The sequence below is a fragment of the Porcisia hertigi genome, chromosome 14 (assembly GCF_017918235.1).
Source record: "Porcisia hertigi strain C119 chromosome 14, whole genome shotgun sequence".
NCBI classification, from domain to species: Eukaryota; Euglenozoa; class Kinetoplastea; order Trypanosomatida; family Trypanosomatidae; genus Porcisia; species Porcisia hertigi.
Genome location: NC_090573.1, coordinates 438,949 through 458,646, shown reverse-complemented (window position 1 = coordinate 458,646; position 19,698 = coordinate 438,949). Strand labels below are relative to the sequence as shown.

The window sequence follows — 19,698 nt, the reverse complement described above, 5'->3', positions numbered from 1 at the left end:
TTAGTCGAGAAGGTCAAAGTCCAAGTCTTCCTCATCGTGCGCCGTCTTGGAGCGCCGCTTAGCTGCGTGTGCCTGGCGGCGGCCACCACCGGTATCTCCGTCATCGGTCGCCGCCCGTTGATCGCTTAGTGCGCTAGGCAGACGACTTGTGGCCGCTTCATCAATCAAGACATCGTAGCATGCCTTCTTGCCCGCATGTTTGCCATGCGCAACCTCTCGGAGAAGATACGTGACCCGGTCGCCCGTCTTCACCTTAACAGACGCGTTGGATAAGTGGAAAAAGATGGACTCACCACTGAGGTCGTCTTGGATAAACCCGAATTGGGCCCCCTTCACCTCCCGCACTACACCAGAGAATCGAGATTCGCTCGTCATGGTACCCGGCGCTGCGTTGGCTGGGACGAGCGGACGGCCAATGGCGCCCTTGCGACGCTCCATTGTGGTATCGATAATGACGCGCTGCGCCACGAGCTCCACATCCTCGCTGCCATCAGGGGCGGCAGCAGCAGCAGCAGCACCGGCAGCAGTCACGGGTGTCGCCGCAGCGGCGGTGTCCTCGCTGCCGTCAACCTGCAACGGAGATGCAGGCTCCAAGCAGAAACGCACGTATCGACCGATGCGCAACTCTGTACCCAGGGAGAGATCCGCATTCTCCAGAGAGAAGGGAAAACGTGGTGCATTTTCGTGATACTGCTTCCTCGTGTCCAGCTCCGCTATCATGCCGAGACCCTCCGCCGCGTCCCACTCTACAATCTTCCCGTAAAGCATCAGCGGAGATATCGGCGTCTCCTTTCCTGTTTTGGCATCGTAGTAACGCAAATCGATGGCAACATGATTCTGTGATGATGTTTTCTTCGTGGCTGCGCTGCTGTGCTCCCTCAACTCCGCCTGTTCACTGCCCAGCGATAACTCCTCTGTATCGGCGACTGCCACAGCGGTGGGATCACCGTCTTCCTTTCCACTACTGGGGGAGTCCCCCGCCACTCGGCGACCAACTCCCTCCCCGTGGCGCAACGGTGACACCGAAAACGAAACCTGCTCTCCTTCCGTTACGTAAAATCCCCCATGAAGGGCCGCGCGAGTAAAGAAGAAGGACTTTGGCAAATCCCTACCCGCCTCCTCCTCCTGCTCTGAGAGGACGCCCTTGTCAGCCGTCGTCGTCGTTTGAGATTCGAGAGCAACGTAGGTCTGTCGGTGAGGGTGCGCAGCCGCAGCGACCCCTTCAGCCAGAACGAATCCATAGCCGCGCCGGTGCTTGAAAGCGGTTATGGTGCCATGCAGACGCACGGCAGAGTGACCCGCACCCTGCCGTCTGTCGTGCCCAGGCGCCCCAAAGCCGCCAAGACACGGTTTAGAATAGCTGAGCGTGCCAGCGCTGCAGCCGAATTGGGCAGGGGTGTTGGAGAAGGCACGGAGAGCGAGTCCACTCATCAGCGCACAGCCCCAACTCACCTTGTGGCTGGTGCTGAGAGCCGCAGTGGTGACGACATGCGTGCGATGGGAAAATATCAGGTGCGGAGATGTCACACAGACTTTGAACAGCCTGCGGCGAGAAAACATGAACATGACTCGAGGAGCTCTGTGAACCTTTGCACTTTAAACAAGTCTATGTAGCAGACTACTTTGCATAGGCGTGGATGCATGTGTCCCCCGCCTTATGGGATGTGGGGATACGCAACGGCGTCTTATACGAGGGAGTTGCTCTCAGCGGCACCTCAAAAAGAGGTAAAAAAGAGGGAGAGGGAGAGGAAGGAGGAAAGAACGCAGTGTGGGGTAGGGGCATGGATGGGGGAAGGGACGACGGATACTGTGGATGCCGTATCGGGGCGTCCAAAAACGTTATGCTGGGTTGTTTGTGTCCTCCTTGAAGGAAAGAGTGCGCGATGCGGCCATGATTTTACTAGCCTTTGTGTGAAACTTCGAGCGAGGGGAGGGGAGGGGAGGGGAGAGAGAGCAACAAAGGAAAAAAATGCCTACAAAAAAAAAACAGCGCACCAAAAAAAAAAGAAAAACAAAAGTCAGAGGGGAACGGCAGACAGCTGCCTCGTACGCACCCCGTATTTCACAGAAGTACAGACAACGAGGGGAAGTAATCAACTCAAGAAAAAAAAATGGGAGCGCAGAGAGACGAGCGGATGCTTGAAGTAGGGAGAGGAGGGGATTAGAAGGTCATGCACAAACGGAATTAGAACCCCACTCCCCCAGGCCGCTTGAAGGACGTAGGCGAAAGCCAAAGACCGCACGCCACTAGGGTTCACGGACAAGACCTATGCCCTTCATCGTTCAGCTCTTTACGAGCTACGAGCTTTGATGGTCTGCTGTTTGCTTTCTGGAGATGTGCGTCGGTCTAGACCTGCTCCCACACCCACGGGTAGACTTGTAACTGCCGCTAGAGCAACAGCATTTCCATAACGTAAGCCTACGTTCCCCCTTTGTTTTTCGGGTCAGCTCGACGCTGAGAAGGCTGCCAGAGTCAATCAGTGATCCCATCCTCCTCGAGCTCCTCCACCGTGTGACCTCCTCTTGAACCCTCATAGGGGGTGACCCAGAGGACCTTTGCCTACTTTACTCGCCGACACTCCCGAGCCCCAAGATAAATGACCTCGGTAGATCTGTTGTGCTGCGGAGATATTACGGAAGACGTGAAGAACAGTCATGTATTCTTTTTTCCCCCGCTTTTACCGTCGACGTGCTGTGCACCGCGGTGCGTGAATGAGGTGGATGAATGGATTAAGGGGGAGGGGGGAGGAGAAAGATAACTTGCCCTCGGGTCATCAACGCGCCTCTCGTCCACCCACCCAGTCCTCTCCTCCTCCTCGAGAATACCAGCACTACGCCATCGAAGCGCTCAAGTGCAGTGCGTGCACATAACCGCTCGCTGTGCTCGCGAACAGCCACCGACCATCGCTGGAAAAGAACAGGGAGGAGATGGCGGCACCGACCACGTCGACCTGGCATAGCGAGGCGTTCGTCTCCTCACCCTCCAGAATGTCAGCCCCATCGTCGTCATCGCCAAGGCCAAAGTTGCCGCCGGTGGCTACCGCAGCCCCATCGCTCGCCCTGGTCACCACCCAGAGTACGCCGTCCGACGAGGCATTTCCGCAAGTGCGACGGCCCGCCTCACGCAGTGATACGGTCACCACAGGCGTAATGATGCTTGTGTTCACCAACCACAAGGTAACCAGGCCACCAGCATCGCCAGCGGCGAGCACGCCTGACCTCGTTGGCGACCAGCAGACGCTTGTCACGGCCGAGGAGAAGCCCTCGAGCGGTACGACGAAGCGGTCGAACCAGGCGACGCATCTGCCATCCGTCGCCGCCGACACAACACAGTCATGACCCAAAACACCCCTGACTGCCGTCTGCAGAGCCATCGAAACAATGCGACCGTGATGCGGCGGCGGTGCTGGGGGAGGAGCAGCCCGAGCCCCTCCCACAGTCGGTAGCGACCATGAGCGCGTCGCATTGTGGCCGTGGCAGCCGCTGTGCCCAGGACTTGGAGAGCGCTCAGCGCCAGCGGCGTGCTCGAGCGACGCTGTCGAAGCCGTCGACGCGGTGGCCCCTGCGACGTCACGTGGCGATGTGGTAGATGCGGCCACTGCAACGCTCGGGTACGCTGACGCGGCGGTGATGTCAAGAGTCCTGATAACTGTCGACGAGGTCGGCAGTGCGCGTGACGGACCGTAGTACTGGAGCTCAATCGACTTCGCATCTCGGCTTGTGCCGACAAGCAGCGCACCGGAGGTGGTGCCAATAAAAACCTTCGTCATTGCGTCGGTGCCGGTGCGTTCCACGAACTGAGCCGCTACCCCAATATTACCCATTGGTCGGATGCCCAGGTATGACAAGCGAGACGCCGTCGGGTGCAGAGGCTGCCACGCCGGCCAGATGCAGACCTTGCCCTCTTGGCTGATGGAGTAGAGATGGTGACAGCTGGCGTCGCCGTGAATGGCCATGCGCAACACCGGCGCCTGGTGTGCCTGTGGGGACGGGAACGTCGAATGAGCCGGTCGCTGTGGTGGGAGCAACAGGGTTGTGGTGGTGCCCGTGGTCGCCAGGGCTCGATCCAGCAGCCGTCGCGGCGCAACGTGTGCCCAAGCCTGAGTGATCGACCATTGCACAATCCGGCCACACCGGGTTCCGCCGAGCAGCACCGATGACTGCAAGGGATGAGTGAGCAGCGTCGTCACCTCAGAGTCGCACACGAGGGGAAGGACAATCACAACGTACTCAGGGGTCGTAGAAATCTCCTCGCCAGTACCGTTTACCACTCCGCCACCAGAAGCTGCTGTGGCCCTGGCGAGGGACTTCCCCTTGCGGAGAATCGTAGAGAGAGGTAAAGGCACGAGAAACCACGCCAACACAAGTCCTGGTGACTCCTGTGCTACCTTTAGGACCGACTCCATTGTCGTACCGGATACGATCGACGGCGCAGTGGAGGCGGAACCCCACGGGTACGCGCAATCCATGGAAGCACGCACCCTCGTCGCAGCAGCGGTGCCGGCGCGCTGTGGACACGTCCCAAAAAAGGATTCACCAGCGTTACACGTTAGCCCCGGCTCCATGGAGCTGAGACTCCTGGGATTATCCATCCCCGCGGGATCAGCACTGCCACGACAAGACAATTTCACGGAGAGCTCACAGCCATAGCTGCCACCCATCGCAGCAGGGGAGTCGCAGGCTCCGTAGGCCGCTGCCACGCACACCACATTCGAAACCGTCATTGCAGCGTTACCGAGCTGGTGACCCGCAACAGCCCCATCATAGGGTACGAGACACGAGGTGGAGTCCAGGATGACACGCCTGCGGCTAGTCTCGACAGGCCTGGTGATATCTCCCAGTAAAACTGAGGGGTTAAAAACGCACACTGGCTGGGCCACCGCAGCCTCAGCGGAATCCCGCACAACATTACCCATGCAATGTCGCAAGAAGTCCCAGCCCTCACAAGCAGCCGATCCCTCCGGTGTTGGGGAGGCGGCGGCGGCGGCGGCGGCAGTCGACGGAACAGACGGCCGCAACGCCGATTGGCAACGCGAACAGACAGCAGAGCGTGCGGTGGGAGAAGCAGCGGCGGTGTCAGCCCCAGCGGCATCGGCACGCCTCGCCGACGCCGATGTGCTCTCTTTGGCGACCGAACAAACCTGAATCAAGGGAGATGAGCTGGTCGCATCGGGGGGCGAAGGCTGCGCCAGCAGGGGTGCGGACGGCTTACTCGCGGTGGTCGTGGGTGCCTTTTGTGCACGTGGGGTAGTCGATGTGACAGGCGAGGAAGCCGCGGAACAAGAAGCCGCAGCAGCAGAGGCGGTGGAGCGATTCGACGATATAGACAGACGCCTACCATTGCTTCTGCTACGTTGCGTCGGCAATACCGACTTCGACACAGATGCAGTCGCCGCCGCCACCGCCGAGGCGCTTGCAGCCGAGGCAGTGGGAGGTGCCGGTGCAGAGACACTGCTGCCCAGGGATGCTGACGAAAATGAGCTACCGGGCGGATTGCAGAGACGGCCTGAGATGTACTGATCGACCACCTGTTGCTTCGCTTGCCGGGCAGCCCGCAGCGCCTCCAGCTGCTTTCGCTTCTCCGCGAGATCCATTGCAAAGACCCGGCCAAGAAAATATCCAAGGAGAAACTTTGGTGTGTAGTTCGGGTTGGGGGGAGGGGGGGGGGGCGAAAACTCGGAAGTGGGACCCAGAGAGTGTACGCACTGGCTTAACCGCGACGGACCCTACCGAAGAAGAGATGCACAGGGAAAGAGACACACAGTGAGTTCGGTGAATAAAGACAAGTAGCCGACAAGCCGGCCGTAGCAGACCCCTCGATGCTTCGCGGGAGAGGGGAGAGGATGATGCACAATTTGCGAGATAACCTTTACAATGGTCACGATCCTTTAGCCCATTACATGAAAACCCCCACTGCACGCATACGAACAAAGAAAAGAAAACCAGAAAAAAAAGATGGGAGAGGGAAAATATATAACACACAAGACGCGAGGAGGACGGCGACAAGCAAGGGAAATGTGCGCCCAACCAACCACACGACCTGCCCCTTTTTTTGACTCTCTAAAAGCAACCAAAAAAAAAAAACGGTGCGAGAACCTCTGGTAATATAACGGCCAAGACAAGGGCTCCGCCCCCACTCCCCCCCCCCACCCCTCTTCTCCCTCACGCAGTGTAGGTGAAGAGCAAACGTTGAAACCACCCACAGAAGAAATACACCAACAGCAACGATTAGCGTTTCCCTCTACTAAGTGTAATGGAAGTGTGGAGTGAGAGGATGGGCTGGGGCTCGAAACGGCGCCTATATGATTCCAAAGTATGCTGTACGTATCGGTGGAGTGGTGATCTTGGCCGCGAAAGGGAGAAGAAAGGGGGAGGGGAAGAGGGAAGGGGGAGGGGAGGGGAGGGGAGGGGAAACGGAGATGTTGGTAAGTGGAGGGAACCAAAAGAAACCTCAGGACAGCATATATGGGGTAAACGACCCTTCATCTAGATGTCCGCGATGGGCGCCGAGGAAGGGAAACGAGGGCAGCTCCCACGTAGAGGAGTAGGTCCTACTCCGTGCACCCCCTTCCTTGTCTGTGGATGAGTGGCACAAGAGGAGGTAACCTCGGGGTACGAAGGTGTGATGAAACACTCCCAGCACCTCCACAGTGCGAGTATCCTCAACGATTGAAGAATGATGAGGCGGAAACAGCGACGAGCAGGATGGTCTCTTTCCACCCTCACTCCTCGACCACAAACGGGGGACGACAGGGGACGAGGGAAGAATTCAACAGCCACGCCCCATCCTATTGCCCACGAAGGGATCCCCGCTCCACCCCCCCCCCACACACCGTTGATCAGTTCCATTGAACTGCGTCCGTTGGGGCTCCACCGTTACAAAATGCGGCGTAGAATTGAGTGGGATAGGCAGGAACTGCGTCTTTCAAAGAGGGAGGTGTAAAAAAAATCAATAAACCAGCGGACTAAGAGGCCCACGCACTGTGTAGTGCCTACAACGACGACATGGAAAGAGAGAAACTCCTCGTGCTTTAGCCCAACCATCCATCTCGAAAAAAACAGAGAGGACGCACAGACACACATCGGAGCCGGAAAAAAAAGAGGGGGCAAAATAAAACTAACAACAGCGATATACACGAACACACGCGCACAGAGTTGAACTCTGTCCCCCTAAAAGCCGTTCTTTTCCAAAACTCTGAGACCCGCACGCGTCGCTTTGAATTCTTCTTTCACCGAGTGCTTTCCCGTCACAGAAGGCACTACCTTTAACCCACGTTCTTGCAATTCCCGGCGCGCATCAAAGCGAACCTCCAGCTTCTGCCGCTCTGTTTCACACTGCACGTAACTTTGCTTTAGCTTGGCGTTGTCTCTCTCGAGCTTCCGACGCCCTCGTGTCGCCACCTTCAGCTCCTCATCTAGACGTTCCCGCTCTGCAATAGCTCCCCGTGTAGCATTTTCGCTTGTCACAAGGCGCAACCCCACCTCTTTCACCTTTGATTCCAGAAAAACGACGGTACCTTCGGCTTCCGCCAGCCCTAACACGGCAGGAACCTCGCTCTCTGCTGACTGCGCGCACAAACTACCAAGACGATTCATCTCAGTAGCGAGGCTATTCAGCCTATTCTGCATCGCGCTCGTCGTTTCCGCGGCAGCAGCGCTTTTGGCTGAGTGCTCTTTTACAAGTCGAGAAAGCCGCTCTTTCTCGATCTTCGCCTCGCAAAGCTGGCTGCGCAGCGCGTCGTTGTCCTGGTGGGCCACGTCCGCCTCCGCGCCCTTCTCCTCCAGCTCGCCCTGCAGGCGCTCCTTCTCGGCGGTCGCCTCCTCCAGCTGGCTGCGCAGCGCGTCGTTGTCCTGGTGGGCCACGTCCGCCTCCGCGCCCTTCTCCTCCAGCTCGCCCTGCAGGCGCTCCTTCTCAGCGGTCGCCTCCTCCAGCTGGCTGCGCAGCGCGTCGTTGTCCTGGTGGGCCACGTCCGCCTCCGCGCCCTTCTCCTCCAGCTCGCCCTGCAGGCGCTCCTTCTCACCGGTCGCCTCCTCCAGCTGGCTGCGCAGCGCGTCGTTGTCCTGGTGGGCCACGTCCGCCTCCGCGCCCTTCTCCTCCAGCTCGCCCTGCAGGCGCTCCTTCTCACCGGTCGCCTCCTCCAGCTGGCTGCGCAGCGCGTCGATGTCCTGGTGGGCCACGTCCGCCTCCGCGCCCTTCTCCTCCAGCTCGCCCTGCAGGCGCTCCTTCTCGGCGGTCGCCTCCTCCAGCTGGCTGCGCAGCGCGTCGTTGTCTTGGTGGGCCACGTCCGCCTCCGCGCCCTTCTCCTCCAGCTCGCCCCGCAGGCGCTCCTTCTCGGCGGTCGCCTCCTCCAGCTGGCTGCGCAGCGCGTCGATGTCCTGGTGAGCCACGTCCGCCTCCGCGCCCTTCTCCTCCAGCTCGCCCTGCAGGCGCTCCTTCTCGGCGGTCGCCTCCTCCAGCTGGCTGCGCAGCGCGTCGTTGTCCTGGTGGGCCACGTCCGCCTCCGCGCCCTTCTCCTCCAGCTCGCCCTGCAGGCGCTCCTTCTCAGCGGTCGCCTCCTCCAGCTGGCTGCGCAGCGCGTCGATGTCCTGGTGGGCCACGTCCGCCTCCGCGCCCTTCTCCTCCAGCTCGCCCTGCAGGCGCTCCTTCTCGGCGGTCGCCTCCTCCAGCTGGCTGCGCAGCGCGTCGTTGTCCTGGTGGGCCACGTCCGCCTCCGCGCCCTTCTCCTCCAGCTCGCCCTGCAGGCGCTCCTTCTCGGCGGTCGCCTCCTCCAGCTGGCTGCGCAGCGCGTCGATGTCCTGGTGGGCCACGTCCGCCTCCGCGCCCTTCTCCTCCAGCTCGCCCTGCAGGCGCTCCTTCTCGGCGGTCGCCTCCTCCAGCTGGCTGCGCAGCGCGTCGATGTCCTGGTGGGCCACGTCCGCCTCCGCGCCCTTCTCCTCCAGCTCGCCCTGCAGGCGCTCCTTCTCGGCGGTCGCCTCCTCCAGCTGGCTGCGCAGCGCGTCGTTGTCTTGGTGGGCCACGTCCGCCTCCGCGCCCTTGTCCTCCAGCTCGCCCTGCAGGCGCTCCTTCTCAGCGGTCGCCTCCTCCAGCTGGCTGCGCAGCGCGTCGATGTCCTGGTGGGCCACGTCCGCCTCCGCGCCCTTCTCCTCCAGCTCGCCCTGCAGGCGCTCCTTCTCGGCGGTCGCCTCCTCCAGCTGGCTGCGCAGCGCGTCGTTGTCCTGGTGGGCCACGTCCGCCTCCGCGCCCTTCTCCTCCAGCTCGCCCTGCAGGCGCTCCTTCTCAGCGGTCGCCTCCTCCAGCTGGCTGCGCAGCGCGTCGATGTCCTGGTGGGCCACGTCCGCCTCCGCGCCCTTCTCCTCCAGCTCGCCCTGCAGGCGCTCCTTCTCGGCGGTCGCCTCCTCCAGCTGGCTGCGCAGCGCGTCGTTGTCCTGGTGGGCCACGTCCGCCTCCGCGCCCTTCTCCTCCAGCTCGCCCTGCAGGCGCTCCTTCTCGGCGGTCGCCTCCTCCAGCTGGCTGCGCAGCGCGTCGATGTCCTGGTGGGCCACGTCCGCCTCCGCGCCCTTCTCCTCCAGCTCGCCCTGCAGGCGCTCCTTCTCGGCGGTCGCCTCCTCCAGCTGGCTGCGCAGCGCGTCGATGTCCTGGTGGGCCACGTCCGCCTCCGCGCCCTTCTCCTCCAGCTCGCCCTGCAGGCGCTCCTTCTCGGCGGTCGCCTCCTCCAGCTGGCTGCGCAGCGCGTCGTTGTCCTGGTGGGCCACGTCCGCCTCCGCGCCCTTCTCCTCCAGCTCGCCCTGCAGGCGCTCCTTCTCAGCGGTCGCCTCCTCCAGCTGGCTGCGCAGCGCGTCGATGTCCTGGTGGGCCACGTCCGCCTCCGCGCCCTTCTCCTCCAGCTCGCCCTGCAGGCGCTCCTTCTCGGCGGTCGCCTCCTCCAGCTGGCTGCGCAGCGCGTCGATGTCCTGGTGGGCCACGTCCGCCTCCGCGCCCTTCTCCTCCAGCTCGCCCTGCAGGCGCTCCTTCTCGGCGGTCGCCTCCTCCAGCTGGCTGCGCAGCGCGTCGATGTCCTGGTGGGCCACGTCCGCCTCCGCGCCCTTCTCCTCCAGCTCGCCCTGCAGGCGCTCCTTCTCGGCGGTCGCCTCCTCCAGCTGGCTGCGCAGCGCGTCGATGTCCTGGTGGGCCACGTCCGCCTCCGCGCCCTTCTCCTCCAGCTCGCCCTGCAGGCGCTCCTTCTCGGCGGTCGCCTCCTCCAGCTGGCTGCGCAGCGCGTCGATGTCCTGGTGGGCCACGTCCGCCTCCGCGCCCTTCTCCTCCAGCTCGCCCTGCAGGCGCTCCTTCTCGGCGGTCGCCTCCTCCAGCTGGCTGCGCAGCGCGTCGTTGTCCTGGTGGGCCACGTCCGCCTCCGCGCCCTTCTCCTCCAGCTCGCCCTGCAGGCGCTCCTTCTCGGCGGTCGCCTCCTCCAGCTGGCTGCGCAGCGCGTCGATGTCCTGGTGGGCCACGTCCGCCTCCGCGCCCTTCTCCTCCAGCTCGCCCTGCAGGCGCTCCTTCTCGGCGGTCGCCTCCTCCAGCTGGCTGCGCAGCGCGTCGTTGTCCTGGTGGGCCACGTCCGCCTCCGCGCCCTTCTCCTCCAGCTCGCCCTGCAGGCGCTCCTTCTCGGCGGTCGCCTCCTCCAGCTGGCTGCGCAGCGCGTCGATGTCCTGGTGAGCCACGTCCGCCTCCGCGCCCTTGTCCTCCAGCTCGCCCTGCAGGCGCTCCTTCTCAGCGGTCGCCTCCTCCAGCTGGCTGCGCAGCGCGTCGATGTCCTGGTGGGCCACGTCCGCCTCCGCGCCCTTCTCCTCCAGCTCGCCCTGCAGGCGCTCCTTCTCGGCGGTCGCCTCCTCCAGCTGGCTGCGCAGCGCGTCGATGTCCTGGTGGGCCACGTCCGCCTCCGCGCCCTTCTCCTCCAGCTCGCCCTGCAGGCGTTCCTTCTCGGCGGTCGCCTCCTCCAGCTGGCTGCGCAGCGCGTCGATGTCCTGGTGAGCCACGTCCGCCTCCGCGCCCTTCTCCTCCAGCTCGCCCTGCAGGCGCTCCTTCTCGGCGGTCGCCTCCTCCAGCTGGCTGCGCAGCGCGTCGATGTCCTGGTGGGCCACGTCCGCCTCCGCGCCCTTCTCCTCCAGCTCGCCCTGCAGGCGCTCCTTCTCAGCGGTCGCCTCCTCCAGCTGGCTGCGCAGCGCGTCGATGTCCTGGTGGGCCACGTCCGCCTCCGCGCCCTTCTCCTCCAGCTCGCCCTGCAGGCGCTCCTTCTCGGCGGTCGCCTCCTCCAGCTGGCTGCGCAGCGCGTCGATGTCCTGGTGGGCCACGTCCGCCTCCGCGCCCTTCTCCTCCAGCTCGCCCTGCAGGCGCTCCTTCTCGGCGGTCGCCTCCTCCAGCTGGCTGCGCAGCGCGTCGATGTCCTGGTGGGCCACGTCCGCCTCCGCGCCCTTCTCCTCCAGCTCGCCCTGCAGGCGCTCCTTCTCAGCGGTCGCCTCCTCCAGCTGGCTGCGCAGCGCGTCGATGTCCTGGTGGGCCACGTCCGCCTCCGCGCCCTTCTCCTCCAGCTCGCCCTGCAGGCGCTCCTTCTCAGCGGTCGCCTCCTCCAGCTGGCTGCGCAGCGCGTCGATGTCCTGGTGAGCCACGTCCGCCTCCGCGCCCTTCTCCTCCAGCTCGCCCTGCAGGCGCTCCTTCTCAGCGGTCGCCTCCTCCAGCTGGCTGCGCAGCGCGTCGTTGTCCTGGTGGGCCACGTCCGCCTCCGCGCCCTTCTCCTCCAGCTCGCCCTGCAGGCGCTCCTTCTCGGCGGTCGCCTCCTCCAGCTGGCTGCGCAGCGCGTCGATGTCCTGGTGGGCCACGTCCGCCTCCGCGCCCTTCTCCTCCAGCTCGCCCTGCAGGCGCTCCTTCTCGGCGGTCGCCTCCTCCAGCTGGCTGCGCAGCGCGTCGATGTCCTGGTGGGCCACGTCCGCCTCCGCGCCCTTCTCCTCCAGCTCGCCCTGCAGGCGCTCCTTCTCGGCGGTCGCCTCCTCCAGCTGGCTGCGCAGCGCGTCGATGTCCTGGTGGGCCACGTCCGCCTCCGCGCCCTTCTCCTCCAGCTCGCCCTGCAGGCGCTCCTTCTCGGCGGTCGCCTCCTCCAGCTGGCTGCGCAGCGCGTCGATGTCCTGGTGGGCCACGTCCGCCTCCGCGCCCTTCTCCTCCAGCTCGCCCTGCAGGCGCTCCTTCTCGGCGGTCGCCTCCTCCAGCTGGCTGCGCAGCGCGTCGATGTCCTGGTGGGCCACGTCCGCCTCCGCGCCCTTCTCCTCCAGCTCGCCCTGCAGGCGCTCCTTCTCGGCGGTCGCCTCCTCCAGCTGGCTGCGCAGCGCGTCGTTGTCCTGGTGGGCCACGTCCGCCTCCGCGCCCTTCTCCTCCAGCTCGCCCTGCAGGCGCTCCTTCTCAGCGGTCGCCTCCTCCAGCTGGCTGCGCAGCGCGTCGATGTCCTGGTGAGCCACGTCCGCCTCCGCGCCCTTGTCCTCCAGCTCGCCCTGCAGGCGCTCCTTCTCAGCGGTCGCCTCCTCCAGCTGGCTGCGCAGCGCGTCGATGTCCTGGTGGGCCACGTCCGCCTCCGCGCCCTTCTCCTCCAGCTCGCCCTGCAGGCGTTCCTTCTCGGCGGTCGCCTCCTCCAGCTGGCTGCGCAGCGCGTCGTTGTCTTGGTGGGCCACGTCCGCCTCCGCGCCCTTCTCCTCCAGCTCGCCCTGCAGGCGCTCCTTCTCGGCGGTCGCCTCCTCCAGCTGGCTGCGCAGCGCGTCGTTGTCCTGGTGGGCCACGTCCGCCTCCGCGCCCTTCTCCTCCAGCTCGCCCTGCAGGCGCTCCTTCTCGGCGGTCGCCTCCTCCAGCTGGCTGCGCAGCGCGTCGTTGTCCTGGTGGGCCACGTCCGCCTCCGCGCCCTTCTCCTCCAGCTCGCCCTGCAGGCGCTCCTTCTCGGCGGTCGCCTCCTCCAGCTGGCTGCGCAGCGCGTCGATGTCCTGGTGAGCCACGTCCGCCTCCGCGCCCTTCTCCTCCAGCTCGCCCTGCAGGCGCTCCTTCTCAGCGGTCGCCTCCTCCAGCTGGCTGCGCAGCGCGTCGATGTCCTGGTGGGCCACGTCCGCCTCCGCGCCCTTCTCCTCCAGCTCGCCCTGCAGGCGCTCCTTCTCGGCGGTCGCCTCCTCCAGCTGGCTGCGCAGCGCGTCGATGTCCTGGTGGGCCACGTCCGCCTCCGCGCCCTTCTCCTCCAGCTCGCCCTGCAGGCGTTCCTTCTCGGCGGTCGCCTCCTCCAGCTGGCTGCGCAGCGCGTCGATGTCCTGGTGAGCCACGTCCGCCTCCGCGCCCTTCTCCTCCAGCTCGCCCTGCAGGCGCTCCTTCTCGGCGGTCGCCTCCTCCAGCTGGCTGCGCAGCGCGTCGATGTCCTGGTGGGCCACGTCCGCCTCCGCGCCCTTCTCCTCCAGCTCGCCCTGCAGGCGCTCCTTCTCGGCGGTCGCCTCCTCCAGCTGGCTGCGCAGCGCGTCGATGTCCTGGTGGGCCACGTCCGCCTCCGCGCCCTTCTCCTCCAGCTCGCCCTGCAGGCGCTCCTTCTCGGCGGTCGCCTCCTCCAGCTGGCTGCGCAGCGCGTCGATGTCCTGGTGGGCCACGTCCGCCTCCGCGCCCTTCTCCTCCAGCTCGCCCTGCAGGCGCTCCTTCTCGGCGGTCGCCTCCTCCAGCTGGCTGCGCAGCGCGTCGATGTCCTGGTGGGCCACGTCCGCCTCCGCGCCCTTCTCCTCCAGCTCGCCCTGCAGGCGCTCCTTCTCAGCGGTCGCCTCCTCCAGCTGGCTGCGCAGCGCGTCGTTGTCCTGGTGGGCCACGTCCGCCTCCGCGCCCTTCTCCTCCAGCTCGCCCTGCAGGCGCTCCTTCTCAGCGGTCGCCTCCTCCAGCTGGCTGCGCAGCGCGTCGTTGTCCTGGTGGGCCACGTCCGCCTCCGCGCCCTTCTCCTCCAGCTCGCCCTGCAGGCGCTCCTTCTCGGCGGTCGCCTCCTCCAGCTGGCTGCGCAGCGCGTCGATGTCCTGGTGGGCCACGTCCGCCTCCGCGCCCTTCTCCTCCAGCTCGCCCTGCAGGCGCTCCTTCTCGGCGGTCGCCTCCTCCAGCTGGCTGCGCAGCGCGTCGATGTCCTGGTGGGCCACGTCCGCCTCCGCGCCCTTCTCCTCCAGCTCGCCCTGCAGGCGCTCCTTCTCGGCGGTCGCCTCCTCCAGCTGGCTGCGCAGCGCGTCGATGTCCTGGTGGGCCACGTCCGCCTCCGCGCCCTTCTCCTCCAGCTCGCCCTGCAGGCGCTCCTTCTCGGCGGTCGCCTCCTCCAGCTGGCTGCGCAGCGCGTCGATGTCCTGGTGGGCCACGTCCGCCTCCGCGCCCTTCTCCTCCAGCTCGCCCTGCAGGCGCTCCTTCTCGGCGGTCGCCTCCTCCAGCTGGCTGCGCAGCGCGTCGATGTCCTGGTGGGCCACGTCCGCCTCCGCGCCCTTCTCCTCCAGCTCGCCCTGCAGGCGCTCCTTCTCGGCGGTCGCCTCCTCCAGCTGGCTGCGCAGCGCGTCGTTGTCCTGGTGGGCCACGTCCGCCTCCGCGCCCTTCTCCTCCAGCTCGCCCTGCAGGCGCTCCTTCTCGGCGGTCGCCTCCTCCAGCTGGCTGCGCAGCGCGTCGATGTCCTGGTGGGCCACGTCCGCCTCCGCGCCCTTCTCCTCCAGCTCGCCCTGCAGGCGCTCCTTCTCGGCGGTCGCCTCCTCCAGCTGGCTGCGCAGCGCGTCGATGTCCTGGTGGGCCACGTCCGCCTCCGCGCCCTTCTCCTCCAGCTCGCCCTGCAGGCGCTCCTTCTCGGCGGTCGCCTCCTCCAGCTGGCTGCGCAGCGCGTCGTTGTCCTGGTGGGCCACGTCCGCCTCCGCGCCCTTCTCCTCCAGCTCGCCCTGCAGGCGCTCCTTCTCGGCGGTCGCCTCCTCCAGCTGGCTGCGCAGCGCGTCGATGTCCTGGTGGGCCACGTCCGCCTCCGCGCCCTTCTCCTCCAGCTCGCCCTGCAGGCGCTCCTTCTCGGCGGTCGCCTCCTCCAGCTGGCTGCGCAGCGCGTCGTTGTCCTGGTGGGCCACGTCCGCCTCCGCGCCCTTCTCCTCCAGCTCGCCCTGCAGGCGCTCCTTCTCGGCGGTCGCCTCCTCCAGCTGGCTGCGCAGCGCGTCGTTGTCCTGGTGGGCCACGTCCGCCTCCGCGCCCTTCTCCTCCAGCTCGCCCTGCAGGCGCTCCTTCTCGGCGGTCGCCTCCTCCAGCTGGCTGCGCAGCGCGTCGTTGTCCTGGTGGGCCACGTCCGCCTCCGCGCCCTTCTCCTCCAGCTCGCCCTGCAGGCGCTCCTTCTCGGCGGTCGCCTCCTCCAGCTGGCTGCGCAGCGCGTCGATGTCCTGGTGGGCCACGTCCGCCTCCGCGCCCTTCTCCTCCAGCTCGCCCTGGAGGCGCTCCTTCTCACCGGTCGCCTCCTCCAGCTGGCTGCGCAGCGCGTCGATGTCCTGGTGGGCCACGTCCGCCTCCGCGCCCTTCTCCTCCAGCTCGCCCTGCAGGCGCTCCTTCTCGGCGGTCGCCTCCTCCAGCTGGCTGCGCAGCGCGTCGTTGTCCTGGTGGGCCACGTCCGCCTCCGCGCCCTTCTCCTCCAGCTCGCCCTGCAGGCGCTCCTTCTCGGCGGTCGCCTCCTCCAGCTGGCTGCGCAGCGCGTCGTTGTCCTGGTGGGCCACGTCCGCCTCCGCGCCCTTCTCCTCCAGCTCGCCCTGCAGGCGCTCCTTCTCGGCGGTCGCCTCCTCCAGCTGGCTGCGCAGCGCGTCGATGTCCTGGTGGGCCACGTCCGCCTCCGCGCCCTTCTCCTCCAGCTCGCCCTGCAGGCGCTCCTTCTCGGCGGTCGCCTCCTCCAGCTGGCTGCGCAGCGCGTCGATGTCCTGGTGGGCCACGTCCGCCTCCGCGCCCTTCTCCTCCAGCTCGCCCTGCAGGCGCTCCTTCTCAGCGGTCGCCTCCTCCAGCTGGCTGCGCAGCGCGTCGATGTCCTGGTGGGCCACGTCCGCCTCCGCGCCCTTCTCCTCCAGCTCGCCCTGCAGGCGCTCCTTCTCGGCGGTCGCCTCCTCCAGCTGGCTGCGCAGCGCGTCGATGTCCTGGTGGGCCACGTCCGCCTCCGCGCCCTTCTCCTCCAGCTCGCCCTGCAGGCGCTCCTTCTCGGCGGTCGCCTCCTCCAGCTGGCTGCGCAGCGCGTCGTTGTCCTGGTGGGCCACGTCCGCCTCCGCGCCCTTCTCCTCCAGCTCGCCCTGCAGGCGCTCCTTCTCGGCGGTCGCCTCCTCCAGCTGGCTGCGCAGCGCGTCGTTGTCCTGGTGGGCCACGTCCGCCTCCGCGCCCTTCTCCTCCAGCTCGCCCTGCAGGCGCTCCTTCTCGGCGGTCGCCTCCTCCAGCTGGCTGCGCAGCGCGTCGATGTCCTGGTGGGCCACGTCCGCCTCCGCGCCCTTCTCCTCCAGCTCGCCCTGCAGGCGCTCCTTCTCGGCGGTCGCCTCCTCCAGCTGGCTGCGCAGCGCGTCGATGTCCTGGTGGGCCACGTCCGCCTCCGCGCCCTTCTCCTCCAGCTCGCCCTGCAGGCGCTCCTTCTCGGCGGTCGCCTCCTCCAGCTGGCTGCGCAGCGCGTCGATGTCCTGGTGGGCCACGTCCGCCTCCGCGCCCTTCTCCTCCAGCTCGCCCTGCAGGCGCTCCTTCTCAGCAGTCGCCTCCTCCAGCTGGCTGCGCAGCGCGTCGATGTCCTGGTGGGCCACGTCCGCCTCCGCGCCCTTCTCCTCCAGCTCGCCCTGCAGGCGCTCCTTCTCGGCGGTCGCCTCCTCCAGCTGGCTGCGCAGCGCGTCGATGTCCTGGTGGGCCACGTCCGCCTCCGCGCCCTTCTCCTCCAGCTCGCCCTGCAGGCGCTCCTTCTCGGCGGTCGCCTCCTCCAGCTGGCTGCGCAGCGCGTCGATGTCCTGGTGGGCCACGTCCGCCTCCGCGCCCTTCTCCTCCAGCTCGCCCTGCAGGCGCTCCTTCTCGGCGGTCGCCTCCTCCAGCTGGCTGCGCAGCGCGTCGATGTCCTGGTGGGCCACGTCCGCCTCCGCGCCCTTCTCCTCCAGCTCGCCCTGCAGGCGCTCCTTCTCGGCGGTCGCCTCCTCCAGCTGGCTGCGCAGCGCGTCGTTGTCCTGGTGGGCCACGTCCGCCTCCGCGCCCTTCTCCTCCAGCTCGCCCTGCAGGCGCTCCTTCTCGGCGGTCGCCTCCTCCAGCTGGCTGCGCAGCGCGTCGTTGTCCTGGTGGGCCACGTCCGCCTCCGCGCCCTTCTCCTCCAGCTCGCCCTGCAGGCGCTCCTTCTCGGCGGTCGCCTCCTCCAGCTGGCTGCGCAGCGCGTCGTTGTCCTGGTGGGCCACGTCCGCCTCCGCGCCCTTCTCCTCCAGCTCGCCCTGCAGGCGCTCCTTCTCGGCGGTCGCCTCCTCCAGCTGGCTGCGCAGCGCGTCGATGTCCTGGTGGGCCACGTCCGCCTCCGCGCCCTTCTCCTCCAGCTCGCCCTGCAGGCGCTCCTTCTCGGCGGTCGCCTCCTCCAGCTGGCTGCGCAGCGCGTCGATGTCCTGGTGGGCCACGTCCGCCTCCGCGCCCTTCTCCTCCAGCTCGCCCTGCAGGCGCTCCTTCTCAGCGGTCGCCTCCTCCAGCTGGCTGCGCAGCGCGTCGATGTCCTGGTGGGCCACGTCCGCCTCCGCGCCCTTCTCCTCCAGCTCGCCCTGCAGGCGCTCCTTCTCGGCGGTCGCCTCCTCCAGCTGGCTGCGCAGCGCGTCGATGTCCTGGTGGGCCACGTCCGCCTCCGCGCCCTTCTCCTCCAGCTCGCCCTGCAGGCGCTCCTTCTCGGCGGTCGCCTCCTCCAGCTGGCTGCGCAGCGCGTCGATGTCCTGGTGGGCCACGTCCGCCTCCGCGCCCTTCTCCTCCAGCTCGCCCTGCAGGCGCTCCTTCTCGGCGGTCGCCTCCTCCAGCTGGCTGCGCAGCGCGTCGTTGTCCTGGTGGGCCACGTCCGCCTCCGCGCCCTTCTCCTCCAGCTCGCCCTGCAGGCGCTCCTTCTCGGCGGTCGCCTCCTCCAGCTGGCTGCGCAGCGCGTCGATGTCCTGGTGGGCCACGTCCGCCTCCGCGCCCTTCTCCTCCAGCTCGCCCTGCAGGCGCTCCTTCTCGGCGGTCGCCTCCTCCAGCTGGCTGCGCAGCGCGTCGATGTCCTGGTGGGCCACGTCCGTCTCCGCGCCCTTCTCCTCCAGCTCGCCCTGCAGGCGCTCCTTCTCACCGGTCGCCTCCTCCAGCTGGCTGCGCAGCGCGTCGATGTCCTGGTGGGCCACGTCCGCCTCCGCGCCCTTTTCCTCCAGCTCGCCCTGCAGGCGTTCCTTCTCGGATTGGAAGAGAATGTTTTCCTCCACCTTTTGTTGGATGTCATTCTGGAGTTGCATGTTCATCGCGGCCAAGGCATCGAGGCCTGAGGGTGGTGTGTAGCGGTCGGTGTAGAGGTCCAGCATGGCACGAAATGGGTAGTTTTCGAGGCGCTCCTTGAGTTCTTCTGCGGAGACAGTGATGGGGTGCTGAACCTCAAATGTGACTTGAAGACTGCCATCCTGGAACCGTAGAGAGGTGATTTGATTGTCACGAACATGGCATGCAAGTGCGGCTTCAGCACGGAAAGTGCGTTCCAACTCACGAGATTTTTCCTGCATCACGAGGTACCATTCGTCACCTGGGAATGTTTTCCGGTGGGAGGAGGTAATTGTGGCCTCTGCACAGGCGGGGAATGTCCATCGCTCGTCGTAGCGAGCCAGGTCGACTGTGGCTTGTTGCTGTTGGCGGAGAGATTCGAGGAGACGCGTTTGCTCGCCCTGCAGCGCAGTCAACTCGATGGAGAGCTGGTGTTTTTCTTGGGCAGCGGACCGAACAGCAGCCTCGTACGCACTGTTTTCTTCCTGCAGCGCAGCTACCGTGGCTGTGGTAGAGCTCAGGCGATCCTGCAGCTCCTGAGCACTTCGCGTTGCCTCCGTTAGGGAAACGCTCTTGGCATCAAGCTCCAGTGTGGTGTCCTCAAGTTGCACACGAATGGTACTGTTCTCCAGCGTAGCGGCTTCCAACTCTCGTTTAAGCTCATCGAGCTGCAAGCTCGCGACGCTGAGCTGGTGAGCCTGCTCTGCTGCTGCTCTAGTTGCAGCTTCAGATAACTTCATCATCGATGCCTCGGCCCTCTCAGTCGCATTCTGTGCCTCGCTAAGCTCCTTTTGAAGCGCAGCGACTCGAGTCTCAAGCTCGGAGGATGCCGCGGCCAGCTGACTCACCTTCGACTCCGCCGCGTCAACTTCTTTACGATATTCCAGGAGGGTGCCATTCAGAGCAACGCAGCTCCAGCCCCTCCGAACCTCTGTCACGTAGTCCTGGAGACAGTTGCCCACGAGGGCGGTGCGCTCCTCCGCCTCTCTCAACTGCAAAAACAACAATTTCTTCTGTAACCTCTCCTCCTCAAGGCTTACGCGCCACTCCTCTCGGTGATTCTCCAAGGAGCTCTGTCGCCGCCTCATCTCTTCAGAGTGCTCCACCAGTGTAGCCTCGCGAGCACACAGCAAGGCCTCTTTCTCCCGATGGAGAGCGCGCATGCGCTTATTCTCGAGCTCCATTCGTTCCGCCTGCGCTTTGCTTTC

The 19,698-nt window shown here is 65.9% G+C and overlaps 3 protein-coding genes across 3 annotated transcripts; all 3 read right to left on the bottom strand.

The window, feature by feature from the left end:
* Window positions 1-1,566, bottom strand: JKF63_06760 (uncharacterized protein; the record flags this gene model as incomplete). Its single annotated transcript, XM_067902709.1, has 1 exon — window positions 1-1,566. One exon carries the CDS (start codon window positions 1,564-1,566, stop codon window positions 1-3), a length of 1,566 nt encoding a protein of 521 aa, XP_067758602.1.
* Window positions 1,567-2,831: 1,265 nt separating this feature from the next.
* On the bottom strand, window positions 2,832-5,594 carry JKF63_06759 (uncharacterized protein; the record flags this gene model as incomplete). The annotated part of the gene is made up of 1 exon (XM_067902708.1): window positions 2,832-5,594. The coding sequence occupies one exon, from the start codon at window positions 5,592-5,594 to the stop codon at window positions 2,832-2,834; it is 2,763 nt and encodes a 920-aa protein (XP_067758601.1).
* Window positions 5,595-7,170: 1,576 nt separating this feature from the next.
* On the bottom strand, window positions 7,171-19,674 carry JKF63_06758 (uncharacterized protein; the record flags this gene model as incomplete). The annotated part of the gene is made up of 1 exon (XM_067902707.1): window positions 7,171-19,674. One exon carries the CDS (start codon window positions 19,672-19,674, stop codon window positions 7,171-7,173), a length of 12,504 nt encoding a protein of 4,167 aa, XP_067758600.1.
* Between the last annotated feature and the right edge of the window lie 24 nt (window positions 19,675-19,698).